This window comes from Nycticebus coucang, chromosome 12 (genome assembly GCF_027406575.1).
Source record: "Nycticebus coucang isolate mNycCou1 chromosome 12, mNycCou1.pri, whole genome shotgun sequence".
In the NCBI taxonomy this organism is placed as follows: domain Eukaryota; kingdom Metazoa; phylum Chordata; class Mammalia; order Primates; family Lorisidae; genus Nycticebus; species Nycticebus coucang.
The window spans coordinates 34,232,076-34,251,498 of record NC_069791.1 but is presented as its reverse complement, the minus strand read 5'-3'; the positions used below and the strand labels follow the sequence as shown (position 1 = coordinate 34,251,498).

Below are 19,423 nucleotides of genomic sequence, written 5' to 3'. Positions count from 1 at the left end.
GCACTCTACCCAGGGCCATAAAGTGAGACTCTTTCTCTACAAAAAAAAAAAAAAAAAGAAACAACAAATTATCCTGATTTTTTTGGTAAACATCACAGCATATCTAAGGAGGACATGATTATCAGATTTACTTGATTATCAAACCCTTCAAAGCACCAAATAATTTAATGTGGTCTAGTCGTCTTCTGCATACATCAAAAAGAAAAAGAAATCACCTTTTTTTGGTAGAAAGTAGCATGAAGTTTGGTTAAAGAAAAACCAGCATGGACTGGGCATGGTGGCTCACACCTGTAATCATAGAAGTATGGAAGGTTGAGGCAGGAAGACTGCTTGAGCTCAGGAGTTTGAGATTAGCCTGAGCAAGAGCAAGACCCTGTCTCTACTAAAAACAGAAAAATTAGCCAGGTGTTGTGGTGGCACCTGTAGGTCCAGCTAATCAGGAAGCTGAGGCAAGAGGGCTGCCTGAGCCCAAGAGACTGAGTTGCTGTGAACTATGACGATGCCATGCATGCTACCCAGGGTAACAGAGTGAGACTGTCCCCGCCACCCCCCCAAAAAAAAGAAAAAAGAAAAGAAGAAAAAACAGCATGAAAGCCTTTTTAGCAAAATCAACTATAGATGTGTTCAGTGACTATTTTAAAAATGTGATCCCCCCCTTTTTTAAAACAGTTTAAAATATTTTATTAAAAAAATTCAGACCAGGGCGGCGCCTATGGCTCAGTCAGTAAGGCGCCGGCCCCATATACCGAGGGTGGAGGGTTCAAATCCGGCCCCGGCCAAACTGCAACCCAAAAATAGCGGGGCGTTGTGGTGGGTGCCTGTAGTCCCAGCTACTCGGGAGGCTGAGGCAAGAGAATCGCCTTAAGCCCAGGAGTTGAAGGTTGCTGTGAGCTGTGTGAGGCCACGGCACTCTACCGAGGGCCATAAAGTGAGACTCTGTCTCTACAAAAAAAAAAAAAATTCAGACCAGGGCGGCGTCTGTGGCTCAGTCGGTAAGGCGCCGGCCCCATGTACCGAGGGTGATGGGTTCACACCCGGCCACGGCTGAACTGCAACCAAAAAATAGCTGGGCGTTGTGGCGGGCGCCTGTAGTCCCAGCTACTTGGGAGGCTGAGGCAAGAGAATCGCTTAAGCCCAGGAGTTGGAGGTTGCTGTGAGCTGTGTGAGGCCACGGCACTCTACCGAGGGCCATAAAGTGAGACTCTGTCTCTAAAAAAAAAAAAAAAAAAAAATTCAGACCAAGGAAAAAGAGATCAGGTAAACATAAGGTTAACTCAGCATTGTCTGAGTTGTTATGATTGTTTCAACTCTGCTTTGAGCTTCCTGGCAGCCAAGACAATGGGTGAGCGCAATTATAAAGATTTATTACTGGAATAAGAAAATATTCTAGTTTTTCCAAAAAAGAATGGACTTTCCTTGATTTTTTGAGAAAAGATATTTCTCATGTTGAAAAAAGAACACTATATAATGTAATACAGTATATATTACCCTTAACCAGATTTTTGTTGCGAATGTCAATATGATTGGGTAGCCAAGCATGTAATGCGAAGGACTACTCCGCGAAGGCAATTCCAGAAGGTTAAGGAATGTTCATTGACCGTACATCCTTCCAATGCTTTAGGAATAGCACTATTCTCTGGAAAACGCATTATGCTCTCTAAGGTACACCTAAGTGAATGCATTTTTCCACTTGGTTATATCAAGTCATGTAAATATCATCAATGGAGTCAATTGCCACAATATTCCTTGATTCATTTGTTAGATGAACATAGAAACAAAGAGTCCGAAAGTTGGAAAGGATGTAGGAAACTTCGTGGTCTAACAGTAAATTATTGCAGCTAATGTCATAAAAGGTTTATCTCTGACAATCAGTCTAGGAACTTGGTCTGCATACTATGATAGACAGCTGGATCACTCTCTCACAAGGCCATCTGCTCCACTGTTGAAGATAGTTCTGTTTTTTACATTATGCTGAAAACTGCTCGGCTATAACTTTCAATGGCTTTTAAAGGCTATCCTGCAGATCAACTGAGCAACCCCTCAACTATCGGAAGACACTTTTGATTCCTCCCTTCTGCCTTATCTTTTCTAAGCTAAACATCTTCAGTTTATGCTATTAATCCATTTAAAATGGTTATGATGATATAACATTACTTAAAAGTCATGTAACACTTAAATTTTTTTCAGTGGCTTAAATACATTATCTTGCTTTATTCTTACAATAAATCTCTGAATGCTCTACAACAGGCATTTCACAAGTGATAGTCCCACTGGTTTATGGTGGAATGCAGGACAGAAACTTTGTCTCTGCACTTTCTTTCTATTTTTGTTTTCAAATGAAAATTTATAAACTAGACTGAACACGAAACATAGTGAATATTTAGGACAAGGAAAATTTGGGGGCATTCTATTAATATCAAGAAGATTTATTTATGGTAATACATGTTTACAAATTTTAACAAGTGTCAATAATTTCATATGGATGTTTAAAACTTTAAGAAGAAATGTTAAAAAGAGTTAGTTTCTCTTCTGTTTTCAGCTAAACGTTTTGACCAAAGTATGGGTTTGGGTTCAGGTTCAAGCTTGAGTGTAGGCTCAAGTGTTCTGACCATCTCAACTGTAATATATCAGTATATCAATATAAAGTCTTCTGGTTTGCCAAATAAGTATTCTTTTTTTTTTTTTTTTTTGAGACAGAGCCTTAAGCTGTCACCCTGGGTAGAGTGCCATGGCATTACAGCTCACAGCAACCTCCAACTCCTGGGCTCAAAGCGATTCTCCTGCCTCCGCCTCCCAAGTAGCTGGGACTATAGGCACCCGCCACAATGCCCAGCTATTTTTTGGTTGCAGCCATCATTGTTGTTTGGCGGGCCTGGGCTGGATTTGAACCCGCCAGCTCAGGTGTATGTGGCTAGCGCCTTAGCCGCTTGAGCCACGGGTGCCGAGCCCAAATAAGTATTCTTAGAGTAATTTTCTAAGCAGTGTGAAGGTTCTAGGACTTCTTGTACTTCAGTCAATACAGAAACTATTGTCCTGTTTCTCCTAGATCCATCTTCATCCACTCCTATTTACTGAGTTCCTGGGCATCTTCTGATTCCTTGTCTGTATTCCTGGGAAGGAATGTCACAATTCAAGCATTTTTCCTTGAACTGTAACAACCAGAGTCTGCTATAAGTAGAAAACTTCACCTGTTGGGATAAGATCCTTAGGACTAAACATAAAGCATTCAGTTTAAACACACAGAAGCAACAGTAGTTAATGGTATATAATTAAAACATCAGCTTTGAAAAGGTGCCTCCAGGGGCACCTTAACGATGGATCTCCAATTTGACGAACTTTCACTCTGTCTATTTGACAAACTTTCACTGTGTCAAGGAGGTGCTCTACTGAGCCTGAGTAGATTAGAAAATCACGTGGTGAGAGTTCTCCCAGAGATGCAGCCTGGCCTTCATCCCATTGTAAATCGATGCAGCTCTCAGGGTTCAATCTGGCACTGCCATGGTGGGCCTGAAAGGGACAGAAGGGACTCTCAACCTCTGTGGAAACGAGTACAAACCTTTCATGAAGGGATGGATTGGGACTCGGGGCAGGTTGGACTGCTGGAAATATTAGCCTGACTGCCCATTCTGTTTGAATAGAATGATCCTGCTCTAAAAAGTTCTTTTTCCCTTTATGAATGTGTCCAAATGTCAATCTGAGCCATTTTTCTAAAGAGAAAACTAATGGACATCAGAACATAGAAAATGAGAACCAGTCATTTCATCCTCTGACTGCAAAACGTTCGCAAATAGAGGGGAGTATACTGGGAAGCCATGTATGAAATTTAGATCAATCTGCCTCCCCGTGGGACGTCGCCCCAGCCGCTGGCCAGGCCCAATTCCAGCGTTCAGCCTCACAGGCAGGGAATACTTGTATAGCCCCAGCTATTCAGTTTACCACACAACAGAGACACAGTATGTGGTTCTTTCAGCATCTTCCTAGTAAGGGATTCTAGCTTTTCAAATACCATACCCTACTTAATCTCCAATGCATTTTCTTTCTAGAAGGAACAGAATCAAAGGGAGCAGGCTTTAGAGTCAAACAACCTGCTTTTCTCCTACCTATAAGGGGAAGATATTTATTCCCAGCTTCTGATGTTGCTGTGTATCTACAGAATTCAGTGTAAGGCTCCTGATCTCTTCACCCCTTTGCCACTCTGCTCAGAAAATGAGGAGTGGATTATTTGGTTGGTAAATTTGAGGAGACTAAGTTGGTCTTGCACAGCTCGACCCTGCCATGCTGTCCCTGCTGGAGGAATGGCCACGGAGAAACAGATGTCCATGTCTTCTCTTCCACACTGGAAGTTTTACAAAGGGGAGGCCCCTGCAGGAGGAAGCATAGGTCCATCTGGGGGAGACTAATGGATAAGTCTGCCTATTTCCAAGACGCAGTAGCTGAAAGTTCACAGTTGCTGCACTCCTGAGCCATGTTTTTCCCTCCCAGTCTGAATCAGCGGTAAGTACTGTATAGTGTTTTGATCTCCATCTGTCCTAGCCTTTGTCTACCTCTTACGTGGCTTAGGACTCATGACCACTTTTTAACCATGTTGACCTTGGAAAGTTTTTTTTACTGTGGTCATCATCTCCTCTCCTATTTGTTAAGTTTTTGTGCTTCTTCTGGTTCCCCATCTGGATGTTGTCATTATTTTATCAACATGGCAACATTGTGAATGTGAGATGCCTAGCACAGGGCTTGGTGTTCATTTACACTCTGCCTTCCCTTTCTATTATTTTAGGTGATGTAGTGATCACCTCATATCTTAGTTTCTTCTTTCCTTTAATTCTCTTCAGTAAGTTAGCTGCTTCTATCTCTCCCCAAGAGACCATTTTCAAGACCTTTTATTTTTTCATTATAGTTTTGCCATTTCCACTTTACAGATGAATGACTTTCTTATTGAACTAGTCTGTCTCTAGATGGTTCCCTAAAGGGTGGTCCCAGAACCAGCGACATCAGCATCTCCTGGGAACTTGTCAGAAATGGGAACTCCCAGGCCCCACCCAGGCACAGTGACTCAGAAGCTTTGCAGGTGGGACCCATAGTTTGTGGTTTAACAAGCCCTCAGGTGAGAAGCTCGGAAGCTCATTCACGTTTGAGAACCAGAGATCCAGGTGATTCGGTTTCTATTCAGATCCATGGCTGGTCTCCACCTAGATATTTTTCTTGTCTTAATCGCTTCTGTTATTATCAACCACCTTGTTTGTTATACTTATCAATTATTTCAGACCTCAAAATCCTACCATCCCCACCTCCAGCCAAAAAGGGTAACTATTTGGTCCTGAGAGGGTTTACAATTAGGATCTTCAGGTCTCTTTTGTACAGACTTTTGTCACTATGATATCTGACTTATTGAAAATTTGGGCAACTCAGTTTTAATTTAGTTTACCAGGTGTTCATTTTCACAGCCATTGTGTAACACAAACTACCCACAAATCTGCAAATCTTTGCTCTGTGTTTTGTTTCTAATGGGTAAACAGAAAATCTCGCATCCTGGGACGCTACAGGTAGCGCTGGAAAAAGATTGGTTTTCACAGCACTGATTTTCTAACAACTTGAAAAGCATCAAGCAATTCAATTATCCTAAAATTGTCATCCAATTTGTTTCTCTGTGGGAGAGCTAGTATTCTTGTGTCAGGAAGACCAGGAGATTAGCTGCTTTCTGGAATATGTGAATTTTTTTCCCTATTTTTGTTGAATTACTGAAAGAAATATTTAGGGGCAGCAAGAATTGGGGGAATTGGGGCAAGGAGGAGCAGGGGGAGGGGTGAAATGGGATCAGAGAAAACAAAGATGTTTTTCATTTGAAATGACCCTAAAAATCAGTATTTGTTCAATGTGCTTGATATATGTTATAGTAAATAATTAACAACTAGGTACTTCAAATAATAATGAAATCATTCAGGTATTTATTAGCTTCCCTCCCGCTATTCCTCAAATGTTTATGCAAATTATTTTCAATCAATGAAATTTGTAGACATTCATGATTCTATTATAAATGAATATTAATGTGTAACATTTTAGGGAAATGTCATTCTTTCTTATGCCATTCATTCTGAGGCATTTTGGAGGAAGCAAGTCATTCAGTTAAGTTGTAATGAGAGCATTTAGTTTTCATTACTGTGTAGGAGTCTTCTCCTCAAGGGAATCTTTCACAGCTGCTATTCATTCAATCTCAGTTTCCCTGGGAGGGAGGCAAAGGGAGGCCAGTGAGCCAAAGTCAATGAGCTGAGTCTTTGTTCAGGGCTACTCAGTTTCAGCTAAACCCCTTAGGTCTAATTTAAGATGCCCCAGGGAAGGCTTTTCTTTGTCATCTATTCCCACTGACAACAGTTCAGACTGTTCTCTGAACACCTTCCACTGCAGGACGATGGGCAGCATCCACAACACCTACCTTAGGAACCGGGGCCTTCCAGGGTCAGTCCCACATTCCCAGAGCTGCATCTTCAGAGTCCTTCTGAAATCTCTCTGGTCCCCACCAGAATGGCCAGGCCTTGAACCGCATCATCAACACTCTAAGACTTTACATTTGATGGTGGTAATAACAGAGGTCCTCTGTTTTGAATGTATCTTCACTGATTTCTATCTCTGGTCCTCCAGCTGACAGAAGGGGCGCTCCGCCTTCATTCCTGTCTCCCATCCTTTTTCTAGTCTTAGCAATCACCTTCTGTTAGTTTCCCTTACTCCATCAAGGACAAGTCATTTCAACGCTGTCTTCTTGAGCCCTCCTTCCACCCTTAAAATTTTTCTGGACTCTTCTGCACTAATTCCAGTTCCTGATCATTTAAACTTTCTTTCCTGTTTCCACACCTAAGCAACCACATTTTGGGGAAAGGTCACACCACCATTTCAAGTGCTGCTCCTCAGCAGTCCTCTCAAACCCACCCCGGATGCTGCCAGGCTCCATGGGGTGGTCACTGGCTGACCCTCCTGACCTGACCTCGCCATTTATGTCACCACACCCTTGTCCACGTGCCCGCTCAAGTTTTCTTTGTACTTTCAGCCTCTTCCTTGTGACTTGTGTTGGAGGGAAGCGGTATCCCTTCTGTGTTCACCTCGGTCATCTCTTTGGCCTTTGCTCCATTCCTTTCCCTCCCATGGGCTCTGCTCTGCCTCCTTTTTTCATCCCTATCTCTTGAATGATTTTGCTGTGCCTGTAAACTAGGTACCCTCCTACGGAAAACAACAATAAGCAAGCAAACAAAAAACTTCCCCGTGGAGGCTGGGAGGGAGTCAGAACTGGAGCGTCACGATGGAGCAGCCGCTGCGGGTGGCCGTGGTGTGCTGGAGCAACCAGAACCGGAGCATGGAGGGCACAACATCCTTAGCAAGGTGGATTCAGCGTCCGGTCCTTGGAACAGGAACTCACGTGAAGCTTCCAGGACCAGCACCCAACAAGCCGAATGTTTATGATTTCAAAACCACATATGATCAGATGTGCAATGATCTTCTTAGGAAGGACAAAGAACTCTACACACAGAATGGCATTTTGCATATGTTGGACAGAAATAAGAGAATTAAGCCCCGGCCAGAGAGGTTCCAGAACTGCAAAGATCTGTTTGATCTGATCCTCACTTGTGAAGAGAGAGTCTACGACCAGGTGGTGGAAGATCTGAATTCCAGAGAACAAGAGACCTGCCAACCTGTACATGTGGTCAATGTAGACATCCACATCAATCAGGAAGAGGCCACCCTGGGGGCCTTCCTCATCTGCGAGCTCTGACAGTGTATCCGGCACACGGAGGACGTGGACAATGAAATTGATGAGCTGCTGCACGAGTTTGAGGAGAAGAGTGGCCGGACCTTCCTGCACACCGGGTGCTTCTACTGACAGCCACGGCAGTCTTGGCGGCGCCCCGCGCCCTCTGTTCATTCTTTCCCTCTGACACTGGTTTTTACTTAGGTATCCTTTGGGGCAACAGTGTGGTCCAGTAAGCTGTACATACGAAAGAGAAGAGATGTACACGCCATATAGAAACAATCAAGTTTTTCTGTCCCACTTTTACTTTTGAGTGGGATGTTGATTATAAAGGTTTTTTTCTTTAACCAAAAAAGAAAAAAAAACAAAACTGTTCATAGTGCATTTCCCTGTGCCTTCCCTCCTCCCCCACCTGGTGGGACTGTACAGATACCTGAATAAAGCAATGGCTGTATCTTCCTGGGACAGAACCTGGAATTGTCCAACAAAAAAAAAAATTCCAGGCGGCGCCTGTCCTGTAACTCAGTGAGTAGGGCGCAGGCCCCATATGCCAAGGGTGGCAGGTTCAAACCCAGCCCCGGCCAAACTGCAACCAAAAAATAGCCGGGCGTTGTGGCGGGCACCTGTAGTCCCAGCTGCTCGGGAGGCTGAGGCAAGAGAATCGCGTAAGCCCAAGAGTTAGAGGTTGCTGTGAGCTGTGTGAAGTCATGGCACTCTACCCGAGGGCGGTACAGTGAGACTCCGTCTCTACAAAAAAAACAAAAACAAAAAACTTCCCCATAGTACTTAATAAAAAAAAAAAAAAAAAAACTGCCCTGGGTTTTGCAATCCCTTCAGATTATTATCTTCTTAGTTTCCTTTACAGGGTTCACTGGTGTATCTCCTGAAACTGGCCAGTGCCTGCCCCCTTGTTTCATAGAAATGGAAACTTTCTCAGAGGGAATCAATGACCTCTAACCACCATCAAGTGTAATTTGCTTTTTTTTCTATTTATTATTTCTTTTTCTGGTGGAAGTTTTTTTTTTCTTCTTTATTTATTTTCATTAAATCATAGCTGTGTACATTAATGCAATCATGGGGTACATGGTGCTGGAATTATATACAATTTGAAATGTTGTCATCAAACTGGTTAACATAGCCTTCATGGCATTTTCTTTTTTCTTTTTTTTTTTTTTTTTGTAGAGACAGAGTCTCACTTTATGGCCCTCCGTAGAGTGCTGTGGCCTCACACAGCTCACAGCAACCTCCAACTCCTGGGCTTAAGCGATTCTCTTGCCTCAGCCTCCCGAGTAGCTGGAACTACAGTTCATGGCATTTTCTTTATTGTGTTAAGACATTTATATTCTACACCTATAATTCACTTCTTTTTATTATTCAATTTACCTTATCTCTCCAAGGTACTTCCTTGTACTCACCAACTCATCTTTTTATTTATTTTTTTTGAAGACAGAGTCTCTCATCTCACTCTGTTACCCCAGGTTAGACTGCCATAGCCTCAGCCTATCTCACAGCAACCTCAAACTTCTGGGTTCAAGTGATCCTCCTGCCTCAGCCTTCCCAGTAGCTGAAATTATAGGTGCCCACCACAATGCCTGGCTAATGTTTCTTTTCTTTTTTTTGTAGAGACAGAGTCTCACTTTATGGCCCTGCGTACAGTGCTGTGCCTCACACAGCTCACAGCAACCTCCAACTCCTGGGCTTAAGCAATTCTCTTGCCTCAGCCTCCCAAGCAGCAGGGACTACAGGCGCCCGCCACAATGCCCGGCTATTTTTTGGTTGCAGTTTGGCCAGGGCCGGGTTTGAACCCGCCACCCTCAGTACATGGGGCCGGTGCCTTACCGACTGAGCCACAGGCGCCGCCCCTGGCTAATGTTTCTATGTTTAGTAGAGGTGGGGTCTTGCTCTTGCTCAGGCTGGTCTCAAATTCCTGAGCTCAAGCGATCCTTTCACCTGCCCTTCCAGAGTGCTAGGATTAGCAGTAGAGCCACCAAATTGGCCTCCCCAACTCATCTTGAGTTTGCTCTTTGCTTGGCTTTCCGGAGTCACACCCTGCTTTTACTGTGTCTTCTCCGAGTTCCCTCCCCTCCCAACTTGTTGGAAGTGATCTGCCAGGCTCTCCCTCCAGCCTTCCTTTCTCTCATCCCTTTCTTAACTTCATCCATGCCAACATTTTCAGCTATTGCTTCTTGTGGATACTTCCAAAATCTAAATTCTGTCTATTGGACATTTCTACCTTGCATATTTTAGAGGAAGGACTGGCAAACTCTCTCCATAAACGCAGATTGTAAATGTTGTAGGCTCTGCAGGCCTGTGGTCCCTGTCACGACTCCTAAACTGCTATTGTGGTGTGGAAGCGTCCACAGACGGTACAGAACTGAAGGAATGTGGCTGTGTTCCAATAAAACTCTATTTTTGGACGCTAACATTCGATTTTCGTATAGTTTTCATGTATCGCAGAATATAATTATTCCCCGGGTTTAAAAAAAAAAAAATGTTCAAACGTAAAAATTATTCTTAGCTCTTGGGAAAACAGGCAGCAGGCTGGATTTGGCCCTCAGGTGGCTCCCTGAGCCCGGTCCAGAGGCATTCTCATGGGACAATCGCTCCTCAGTCATTTACTCCTCCCACCCCTCCTGGGGTTTTGCTTCCTTTTTGGGAATGTCTTTATTTTAAAATAAAGAGATGTGTTTTGTATAATTTCCTACAGGTGCAGATTTTGTGTAGAATGTGAAAGGTGTAAATGATGGTGCCCAGGCATGAGGCTGCAGAGATGTTCAGGCCACATTTATTCAAAGGGGAGGGTAACCCGGGTGGGCAGTGGGTCTGTAGGGAGTGGGCACATTCCATAGCATGTTTGGTAAGTTAGGGTCTTTTGGTGAAAACTTCTCAGGCGGGTGGGCTAGCCAGATCCTTGTGTCTTTATTTTAGGAAGAAAGGAGGAGGAAGAAGAGGAGAAAGGGTTTGTGTGTGGCTGCGTTAGGCCCCCCAACAGAATGGACTTGAGGAAAACAAGTATGACGACGGTATGCCCATTTCCAGATAACGAAAGTGGAAGCCCAGCTGGGATGTGTCCGGGAGTTAAGGAGTGCTAAATCCAGCATTAGAACTCAATTTTCTGGACTTTTCAGACCAAGACTTTAGAATGGGTTGCCACAGCAGCTATCTTTCAACACAAAAAGAGAAATAGTTAGAAAACCGTTCAAGGTTTTTTCAGATCTACAATCGATATTGTCTTGCATCCCAACCAATATGAGCATGTTCTCTCATCAGTCAGATGCCTGGTTATCACGCTTCCACTCGCTTAGTGGAGCAGCCAGGGGTGGCTAGAGGCGGGGAACCAGTCTCTCCTAAGGCACAAGGAAAGCTCCACAGATGTCAGTCTAAGGTGGAGGTAAACATCTTCATATGAGCAAGGAGGAACTACTATCATCATAATTCCAGTACAACAGAGAGTTAAAGTCCATTACTGCATTTAAAGAAAAAAATCAGATGCACTTGCTGTTCGTTCCAAAGATGTCAACGGAGAATGAATTATTTTCCTGTTGCTAATGCCGGCTTTACCCTCTTCAGTGTATTTTCTCAAAACTCATCCAGAATTCTGAGTTCCCCTAAGACTATTGTAATAGTCACTTCAGTTTTTATGAGATTATTAAGGTCACAGATTCTATTACAACCCTTTTTCGTACCTCTTGAATTTTAGGACTGTGAGAAATGAATTCATCTTTATTGAATTCAAAGCCTACATGTTTGTTATTTTAGCCGTGGGCCAGTTTGGCACTATTTTTAACTTTTATATATTAGGTAACTTCATAATGTATCTTTTGATTAAACAACTTTACAAAAACCTTAAATTAAAATTTTATTTTGTTTTCTAATAAAAACAAAGCAAACCAACAAACAAAATTATTCAACAATTATCATTAGGTTTGACATCAACTGAGGATATAAAAAACAAACAATGAGCAGGTATGATTCTCCCCTTATTTCAATTTATACTTCATTTTAAAAAATTCAATAATGTTAACTTTGTTTCATGCTTCTTTTGTTATTTTATTACTGAGTGACCCCTGAAGAGTTTTGTTTCTTGAGGGAGCATTTCATCATAAGCAAAATTTGGTCCTAATTAAAATGGGATTATCATGGGATGTTAGCTCCAAGAAATGTGCTTCTGACGTGGGTATTCGGTTACTTATTTTCCTTTAATAGGCATAATGAAGGCTGGAACAAATTATTCCTTTCAAATTACAACTCTTTGTAAAATATGTCTGGCTTTGGCAAATAGATTTTTATGTTTGAATGGATGATTAAATAGATCTTATACATTTCATAATATTTAGAGAAATTAACTATCAGCATCAAAGTAAAATAGTTGAAAAGGTCTAGAGTTTTGTTTTCTAAAAACCAGTACTTTTTGCTTATGTAGTTTGGTAATTCAGTATATCTTGAGGTAAAATACCTGACAACAGGACACTTTTTTTTTTTTTCTGTTTTTTGAGACAAAGTCTCACTTTGTTGCCTTCAGTAGAGTGCGGCGGCATCATAGCTCATAGCAACCTCAACCTCTTGGGCTCAAGGGATCCTCTTGCCTTAGCCTCTGGAGTAGCTGGGACTACAGGTGCCCGCCACGATGCCCAGCTAGTTTTTGAGACAAGGTTTCACTCTTGCTCAGAGCTGGTCTGGAACTCCTGAGCTCAGGCAATCCACCCACCTCGGCCTCCCAGAGGGCTTGGATTACAAGTGCCCTGAGCCCCTGTGCCCAGCCTAAAAGGGCATTTTGTAAACTATTGTTTTATAGCAGTATTATAGCATAGGCTAAATTATTGTCAGAAAGCCCAAAAATTCAGTGGTTCAAAGAACGGCGAAGGTTACTTGTCTCCCTGGTAACATCTAACATCCAGGTGAGCGTTCCAGCGTGGTGGGCAGCTCTCCTTCAGCCGATGCTGGAGACCCAGCCTGGCAGCCACCCTGCTATCAATAGCTGGTTGCCAGGGTTGCTCCAACTGTGGCCATTCCAGCTGGCTGAATGGGAGCAAAGAGAGGGAGTCCCGGGCCAGGCATTTCCTCTGATGAGATGAGGCAGAAGTTCCTTGCGTCACCTTGTGCTCGTGTTCTATTGCCAAAGGTCCAGTCACACAGCCACACCTCACTACCAGGTCGAGACAGTCTCTCCCATGCACCCAGGGAGACGGGAAGAACAGAAATAGAGAAATGTGCAGCCTCCAGGTACTCTCTGATTGTTCAATATTATAATTGGCGACACGCATTGCGAGGTCTCTAGAATATTATACAAATCAAACAAAGTATAAGAAATAAACAGGTTCCCAGTAATTTTTTTTTTCTATCATGAATATACTTGACAAGGTAAAAAAACAAGGCAGGCCCCTCTGATTTTATGTCACCACATCAAAAAGATTTTTGTTACCAAACACACAGAGGAAATAACCAACTTAAATCATGTTCTAAAAGCTGGAAGTTCATTTTCTCCTTGAAACAATGTTCAACAAATGGCTAAGTTCCAAAATTATTTCAAAAGGGCTTGTTTACCTTGCGTGGTACAGCTGCAGTGCACTGGAGGGGAAGATGATGCGGGTTGCAGTGCTGGAGATGGAAAGGCTGCCAACTAGAAATAATTTACAAGTATATATATATACTTTTTTTTTTTTTTTTTTTTGTGGTTTTTGGCCAGGGCTAGGTTTGAACCCGCCACCTCCGGCATATGGGACCGGCACCCTACTCCTTGAGCCACAGGCTTCGCCCTACAAGTATATTTTTAACAAGGAAATTAAGTGTTAAGTGGAGGGGGTGGGGAATGGGAAACGAACACTTCCCCTTGAAGTGAACTTTCAAAAGCATGGTAGCAGGTGCTTCTGGATTTGGACACACAGCATGGTGGCAGGTGCTTCTGGATTTGGACACACAGCAACCAAAATGTGTGTGACTTCGGCTGGGCACGATGGCTCACTCCTGGAATACTAGCACCCTGGGAAGCCAAGGTGGGAGGATCCCTCGAGCCCAGGAGTCGGAGACCAGCCTAAGCAAGAGTGAGACCCCATCTCTACTAAAAATAGAAAAATCAGCTGGGTGTTGTGACGCGCGCCTGTAGTCCCAGCTACCTGGGAGGCTGAGGCAGGAGGATTGCTTGAGCTCAAGAGTTTGAGGTTTCTGCGAGTTGGGCTGATGCCATCCATGTCACTCTTGCCTGGGCGATAAAGTGAGAGTCAGTTTAAAAAAAAAAGTGTGACTGCTTTTGTCTCCTTTGTGGTTCATCACAAGCAAAAGTGTAGATGCTCAGCCATGTGTCACAGGTAGATTCTGGGAACAGAATGAGGAGAAAATCATGCATAGAAGTGTAGGAGGTGAGGATTCTATAAGAAAACAGTAGAGAGTCGGCAGGCAGAGGAGGGGTTGGGGGGTGGGGTCAGGGTGGAAGCCTCACAAGCACAGGTCTCTCCATCCCCACATGTGTCAAAGAGACCAGCAGAGGGAGGACAAAGTTGAGAGTCAGCATGGGGATGGGACTGTCATGTGCTATTGATCTCTTAGGGGAAGGAGGAGAGCAACTTGGAACTGCCTTTTCCTTGGCTGGACCACCAGGAATTTGATTCCTGCCTTGGGTTGGGTAGCTGGCAGGAACGTGAACATGACCCTGTGTAGAGGATGTTGAGGAGCTGAGAGGAATTCAGGGAGAAGCTGACCTCTATCTCATTTTTCTTTAATTGGCACAAGGGCAAAACATCTTAAAGTGCAAACTAGAAAAATCTTCATGGCAGACTAGTCCAGAGGAAACACACCGTACTATCTGTGCTCGGGGCCCCAGGGAAAACAGCCAGCACTTTGCATCTTTCAAATACACACTTGTTTTCTTCTTTCTAGCTGTTCTATTTCAGGTCAACTCAATAGTTTCCTTACTGCTTACAGCAGGACTTCTGAAGCTGCTTGATCTTGAGTAAAAAGGCAATTTTGAACAGCTCAATTGGGGGGTGAGTCCTGTGTCTTAAATACAGGGGTGGGTTGTTCTCTGGGAGCCCGAATGACTACTCACAGCTCAAAGATTGCAGAACTCACCAAAGGATGCTGGCTTCTCCCAACTGACACCTGCACGTACTACAATCAGGGGAACATGACATTTGGGCTCCTCTAAAATGGCCCCAAATTGGTTTTAGAGCAGTAAACCATTGCCATGGTTTTTTTTTGTTTGTTTGTTTGTTTTTTGTGGTTTTTGGCCAGGGCTGGGTTTGAACCCGCCACCTCCAGCATATGGGACCGGCACCCTACTCCTTGAGCTACAGGCACCGCCCTTGCCATGGGTTTTGAGAGCTCAGACTTTAAAGCCTGAAGAATAGAACAAAGATTTAACTTCTGAAAATAACATCCCCTTCAAAGATAAATAAAAATTCTCACATTGGCTGCCAGCTATTTAATCAAATGTTTTTTGTGGTTTCAGAGAATAACAAAACAAGTCAGTATAATTTCTCTTATCAATTTCTTGTATTCCAGCTTATTGAAACATTAATTATTGTGTAGAGATAAAAGCTGATGGGACAAGGGGCAGAAGCAGCAAGAAGTTTAGTAAACACAAATACCAGTACAGAAGTTTTTTTTTTTTTAAAAAAAGACTATATTCTGTCTCAAGCCTTAACTCTGACCTCAATTAGCTGCATTACCTTGAGCGGGTCACTAGACATCTGCAGATTTAATTCCTCAACTGGAAAATGAAGGGATTGGCTGATAGGAGCTCTAAGACCCCTCCCCACTAACAGGCTGTCTTTCTCATTTGTCCAGCTCACGTACATTGAGCCACAATGAGGGGCTTTATTAGCAGTCTTTGATTACCGGGGCTGGAGCATCTCGCTTGGAGCCTGTGCAATCCTGCCCTGGACAGGGGTCTCACAGCTGCTCTGGTCCCTGTTAGAGGCTGCTGAGATGGGGGAAGTCCACTGAGGTCCTGCACCCAGTGCTAAGGGGCTTTTGAAAAGCTGCCATGTGACTGTTAAGGAGGTTTTCCTGCACAATCTGGCTACCCTACGGCAACTTTACAAAGTGACAAACAGGCATTCACAGTCAATACCCAGAAACCCTTCAGATGCTACTGCCTTGCGGCACAGAACTCTCATTCAGAACAAAGGCCAAGTCTGGGCTCAGATTCTGAATAAAACACTGTTTTTGCTTGTGTGTGTGCTGACATATCAGAGGCCTGTTTACCAGTATTTTCATTTGCAGTGGTAACATCTCAGTAAGGGTATTTATCCACAGAATGGGCAAAAAATAGGGAGATTTCCGACTTGGATATTCCCCTTTGCCAGAAGTTCTGGTGCTTTTTTACTCCTTCCATATTTCTTTCTAATAAAATCCAATATTACCACGGGTGGGAGGGTGGGGGGGGGGGGTGGAGAATGGACAAAAAATAAAAGCAAAAACAAGTTAAGTACATACTGGCAACATTTTTCATTTTTTTTTTTTACTTAAAATTTCTTTTTCTACAAACTTTTTTTCTAAAATAATCATGGAGTTGGTGTTTATCTCTGGATCATCACCAGGGCATAACCTCACTGTGTCTCTCGGACTGGAATAAAGGGGTTATCAGAGCTGACTGCAGCCTTGAATTTCCAAGCTCAAGGGGGTCCTCCTGCCTTGCACATGCCACCATGCCTGCCTAATTATTGTTTTATATTTTGTAGAGACAGAGTCTTGCAACGTTGCCCAGGCTGGTCTCAAACTCTTGGCCTCAAGGGACCCTCCTGCCTCTGAGTCCGAAAGTGCTGGGGGTTTGAGCCACTGCACCCAGACCACGCTGCTCCCCAACTTCTCACCCTGCTCCTGAAAGGCTGAGTTTCTGATCTCATTCACCAACTCAAGACACCATACAAGGGAAAGCACCTCACTTAAAGACTAGGCCTCCAACCTGAAACTTCTGCTTTCAGTAGACAGACTGAGTATAGTAGCTAGGGCCTACTCTTCTGTCAGAGACAGTTAATCCTTCTGCTACCTTTTTCGGTAAATCCTCATTATCATCATTTCCTTTTATACATACAGATACTGGAGTCCAAAAAGATTAAACAAATTGCCCAGAGCCAGCACCAGCTTCACCATGGCAGACTGCTGCTTCCGCTACAGCCTCACAGCTTGCCTAGAGCCATCTAGCTGCTCTGTTCTCTTGCCTTCAAGGGTAGGGTTAGGGGAGCCAGGAGGGGGAAGAAGGGATAAAAAAGTGACAAACAGCACTTTCTTTTTTTCTTTTTTCAGTTTTTGGCCAGGGCTGGGTTTGAACCTGCCACCCGCCACCTCTGGCATATGGGGCCAGTGCGCTAGCCCTTTAAGCTGCAGGCGCCGCCCCAACAAACAGCACTTTCTAACATCCATGTTCTTCATTCCCCACTATTCTGTCCTTTTGACAATTATCTTGCTCAGGCTCAGGCCTCTGAAGAGAGCTCTGAACATTAAAGTACATTAATTTGCTTTTCATTTATCTAACAAAAAGCCTCTCAGGAATAGTGAGTGCTGAACTGGCTACTGAAGAATGGATTTGAAAGAACAGAAAAGAGCTCTAAGATGTTGTCCATGCTCTGGAACTGTGGTCCCCAACCCTCTGGGATGCGGCTGAGTCCCAGCTCCATGGCCTGCTGGGTAGCAGAAGGTGAGCAGTGGGGGAGCCGGCAAAGCTTCATCTCTGTTCACAGCCACTCCTCACTGCTCCAATCCCCACCCGAGCTCTGCCTCCTGTCACCGCAGTGGTGGCATTAGATTCTCACAGGAGCATGAACCTTACTGTAAACTGCACATTCAAGGGATCCAGGTTGCACGCTCCTTCTGAAAATCTAATTCCCCTCCTGCCCATCTCAGTCTGTGGAAAAATTGTCTTCCATAAAAATTGTCTTCATTAGCTGGGCATTGTGGCAGGTGCCTGTAGTCCCAGCTACTTGGGAGGCTGAGGCAAGAGGATCGCTTGAACCCAGGAGTTTGAGGTTGCTGTGAGCCAAGATGCCATGGCCGTCTACTGAAGGTGATCAAGTGAGACTCTGTCTCAATAAAAAAAAAAAAATTTTTTTTTCTACAGACCCTGGTGCCAAAGAGATTGGGGACTGCTGCCCTAGAAGGATTTTAATCCAGTACTTACAGCCTTTCAAACCTCTACCAAACCCATTTTACTTCCCAATGAATCTTCTGCCCATATAACTTTTTGCCTTTTATTGAGAAATTCAGAGATCAACTGTAGTGCATTTTTTCTCAGATTTAGAAATGTGAATTTTAACCGTTCATGTTAATTATGTACTATGTCTTAAATATATCCTAAAGGTGTCCTTGAGTTCTCAAAGTGAAATATTTATGTACAGTGTCGTTCCTCTTCCACATCACTACTTCTTCCCTTTTCCAACTCCAGTCTGCAGAAACAGTAATTAACACACCTACCTTGCTGGGCGCAGGCGGCTCAGACCTGCAATCCTAGTACCGTGGGAGGCCGAGGCAGGTGGATCGCTTGAGCTCAGGAAATCCAAACCAGCCTGAGCAACAGTGAGACATCTCTAAAAATAGCTGGGCATTGTGGTGGGTTCCTGCAGTCCTAGCTACTTGGGAGGCAGAGGCAAGAAAATCGCTGGAGCCCAAGGGTTTGAGGTTGCTGTGAGCTGTGATGGCACTGCACTCCATTGAGGGCGACAAAGTAAGACTCTGTCTGAAAACAAACAAACAAACACACAAACAAACACACCCACCTGCTTTGACTGACACTGCCACAGGGTCTCTGTTGGCCTCCTTTCTCCGCATAGCATTCGACTTGGGTGTTGATTGTGAAGGTCTATAATTTTAGCTTCCACATTTCATTCTGTCCGACTCTTTTGGTTGGTGTTTTACTTAAAATTTCTTTTACTAAAAAAACATTTTAAAATCATGTCAGACGAGTAACGTGTGGACATCATAACAAGGTTTGGGATGAGGGAGGCACATCTCACACACATGCATGAAAAGTCAATCTTCAATCTTAAGAACTACAAAAGGATCTGAGGGACTCTTTTCATTGCTTCATTCATGCCTGCAAAACATGACAAGACAGAGTTGGACCCCTTCCCTAGAAAGACAACCACAGTACAAAAACCATTGCTCTTTTATTATAAAAGAGGTATGCTAATCTACGTTTAATTTCTGATGCTTGGATTCTAATAAATAGGGTTTTTGTTTTAACCAACACTTCCCTAGGGAATATCAAGGGCTCAAATTAAAAAAAAAAAAAGCAACAATAACAAAAAATGTCTGCCCTAAGAAGAAAAAGATTCCCTTTTCTTGGTTTATTCCCAGAAACTACCCAGGGCTGAAATGATTATCTACTTCTTCCTGGAATCACTGGAGTATTGTTCAGTTTTTTCTTGGTTTGATCTGCTGCCCTGACCCCTATTAATGTGTGGACTTCCCAGTTTTGAGAGCCAAGCGGAAACTGGGACACAAGGCTTCTTAGAGTATCAACACTTTGTTCATTTTTTTTGTTATTATACAAAGCTTTAATGACTAATAAAGCTTACTGGATAATGACATTTTTGGAAACCAATGCTCAAAAATTGACATATAGGGCTGGGCAAAGTGGCTCATCTCTGTAATCTTAGCACTCTGGCAGAAGGAGGAAGGTAAACTACTTGAGCTCAGGAGTTCAAGACCAGCCTAAGCAAGGGCAAGATCCCTGTTTCTACTAAAAATAGAAAAATG

General features: G+C 43.5%; 1 protein-coding gene and 1 non-coding gene across 2 annotated transcripts; one reads left to right on the top strand and one right to left on the bottom strand.

Moving 5' to 3' along the window:
• Positions 1–7,300: 7,300 nt before the first annotated feature.
• Positions 7,301–8,113, top strand: LOC128561115 (RNA polymerase II subunit A C-terminal domain phosphatase SSU72-like). The gene has a single exon (XM_053554881.1). It carries the CDS (start codon positions 7,340–7,342, stop codon positions 7,754–7,756), a length of 417 nt encoding a protein of 138 aa, XP_053410856.1. The 5' UTR covers positions 7,301–7,339; the 3' UTR covers positions 7,757–8,113.
• Positions 8,114–18,617: 10,504 nt separating this feature from the next.
• LOC128563049 (small nucleolar RNA U13) lies at positions 18,618–18,726 on the bottom strand. The gene has a single exon (XR_008373716.1). It is a non-coding gene; the product is annotated as a small nucleolar RNA U13 (small nucleolar RNA).
• Positions 18,727–19,423: the final 697 nt, after the last annotated feature.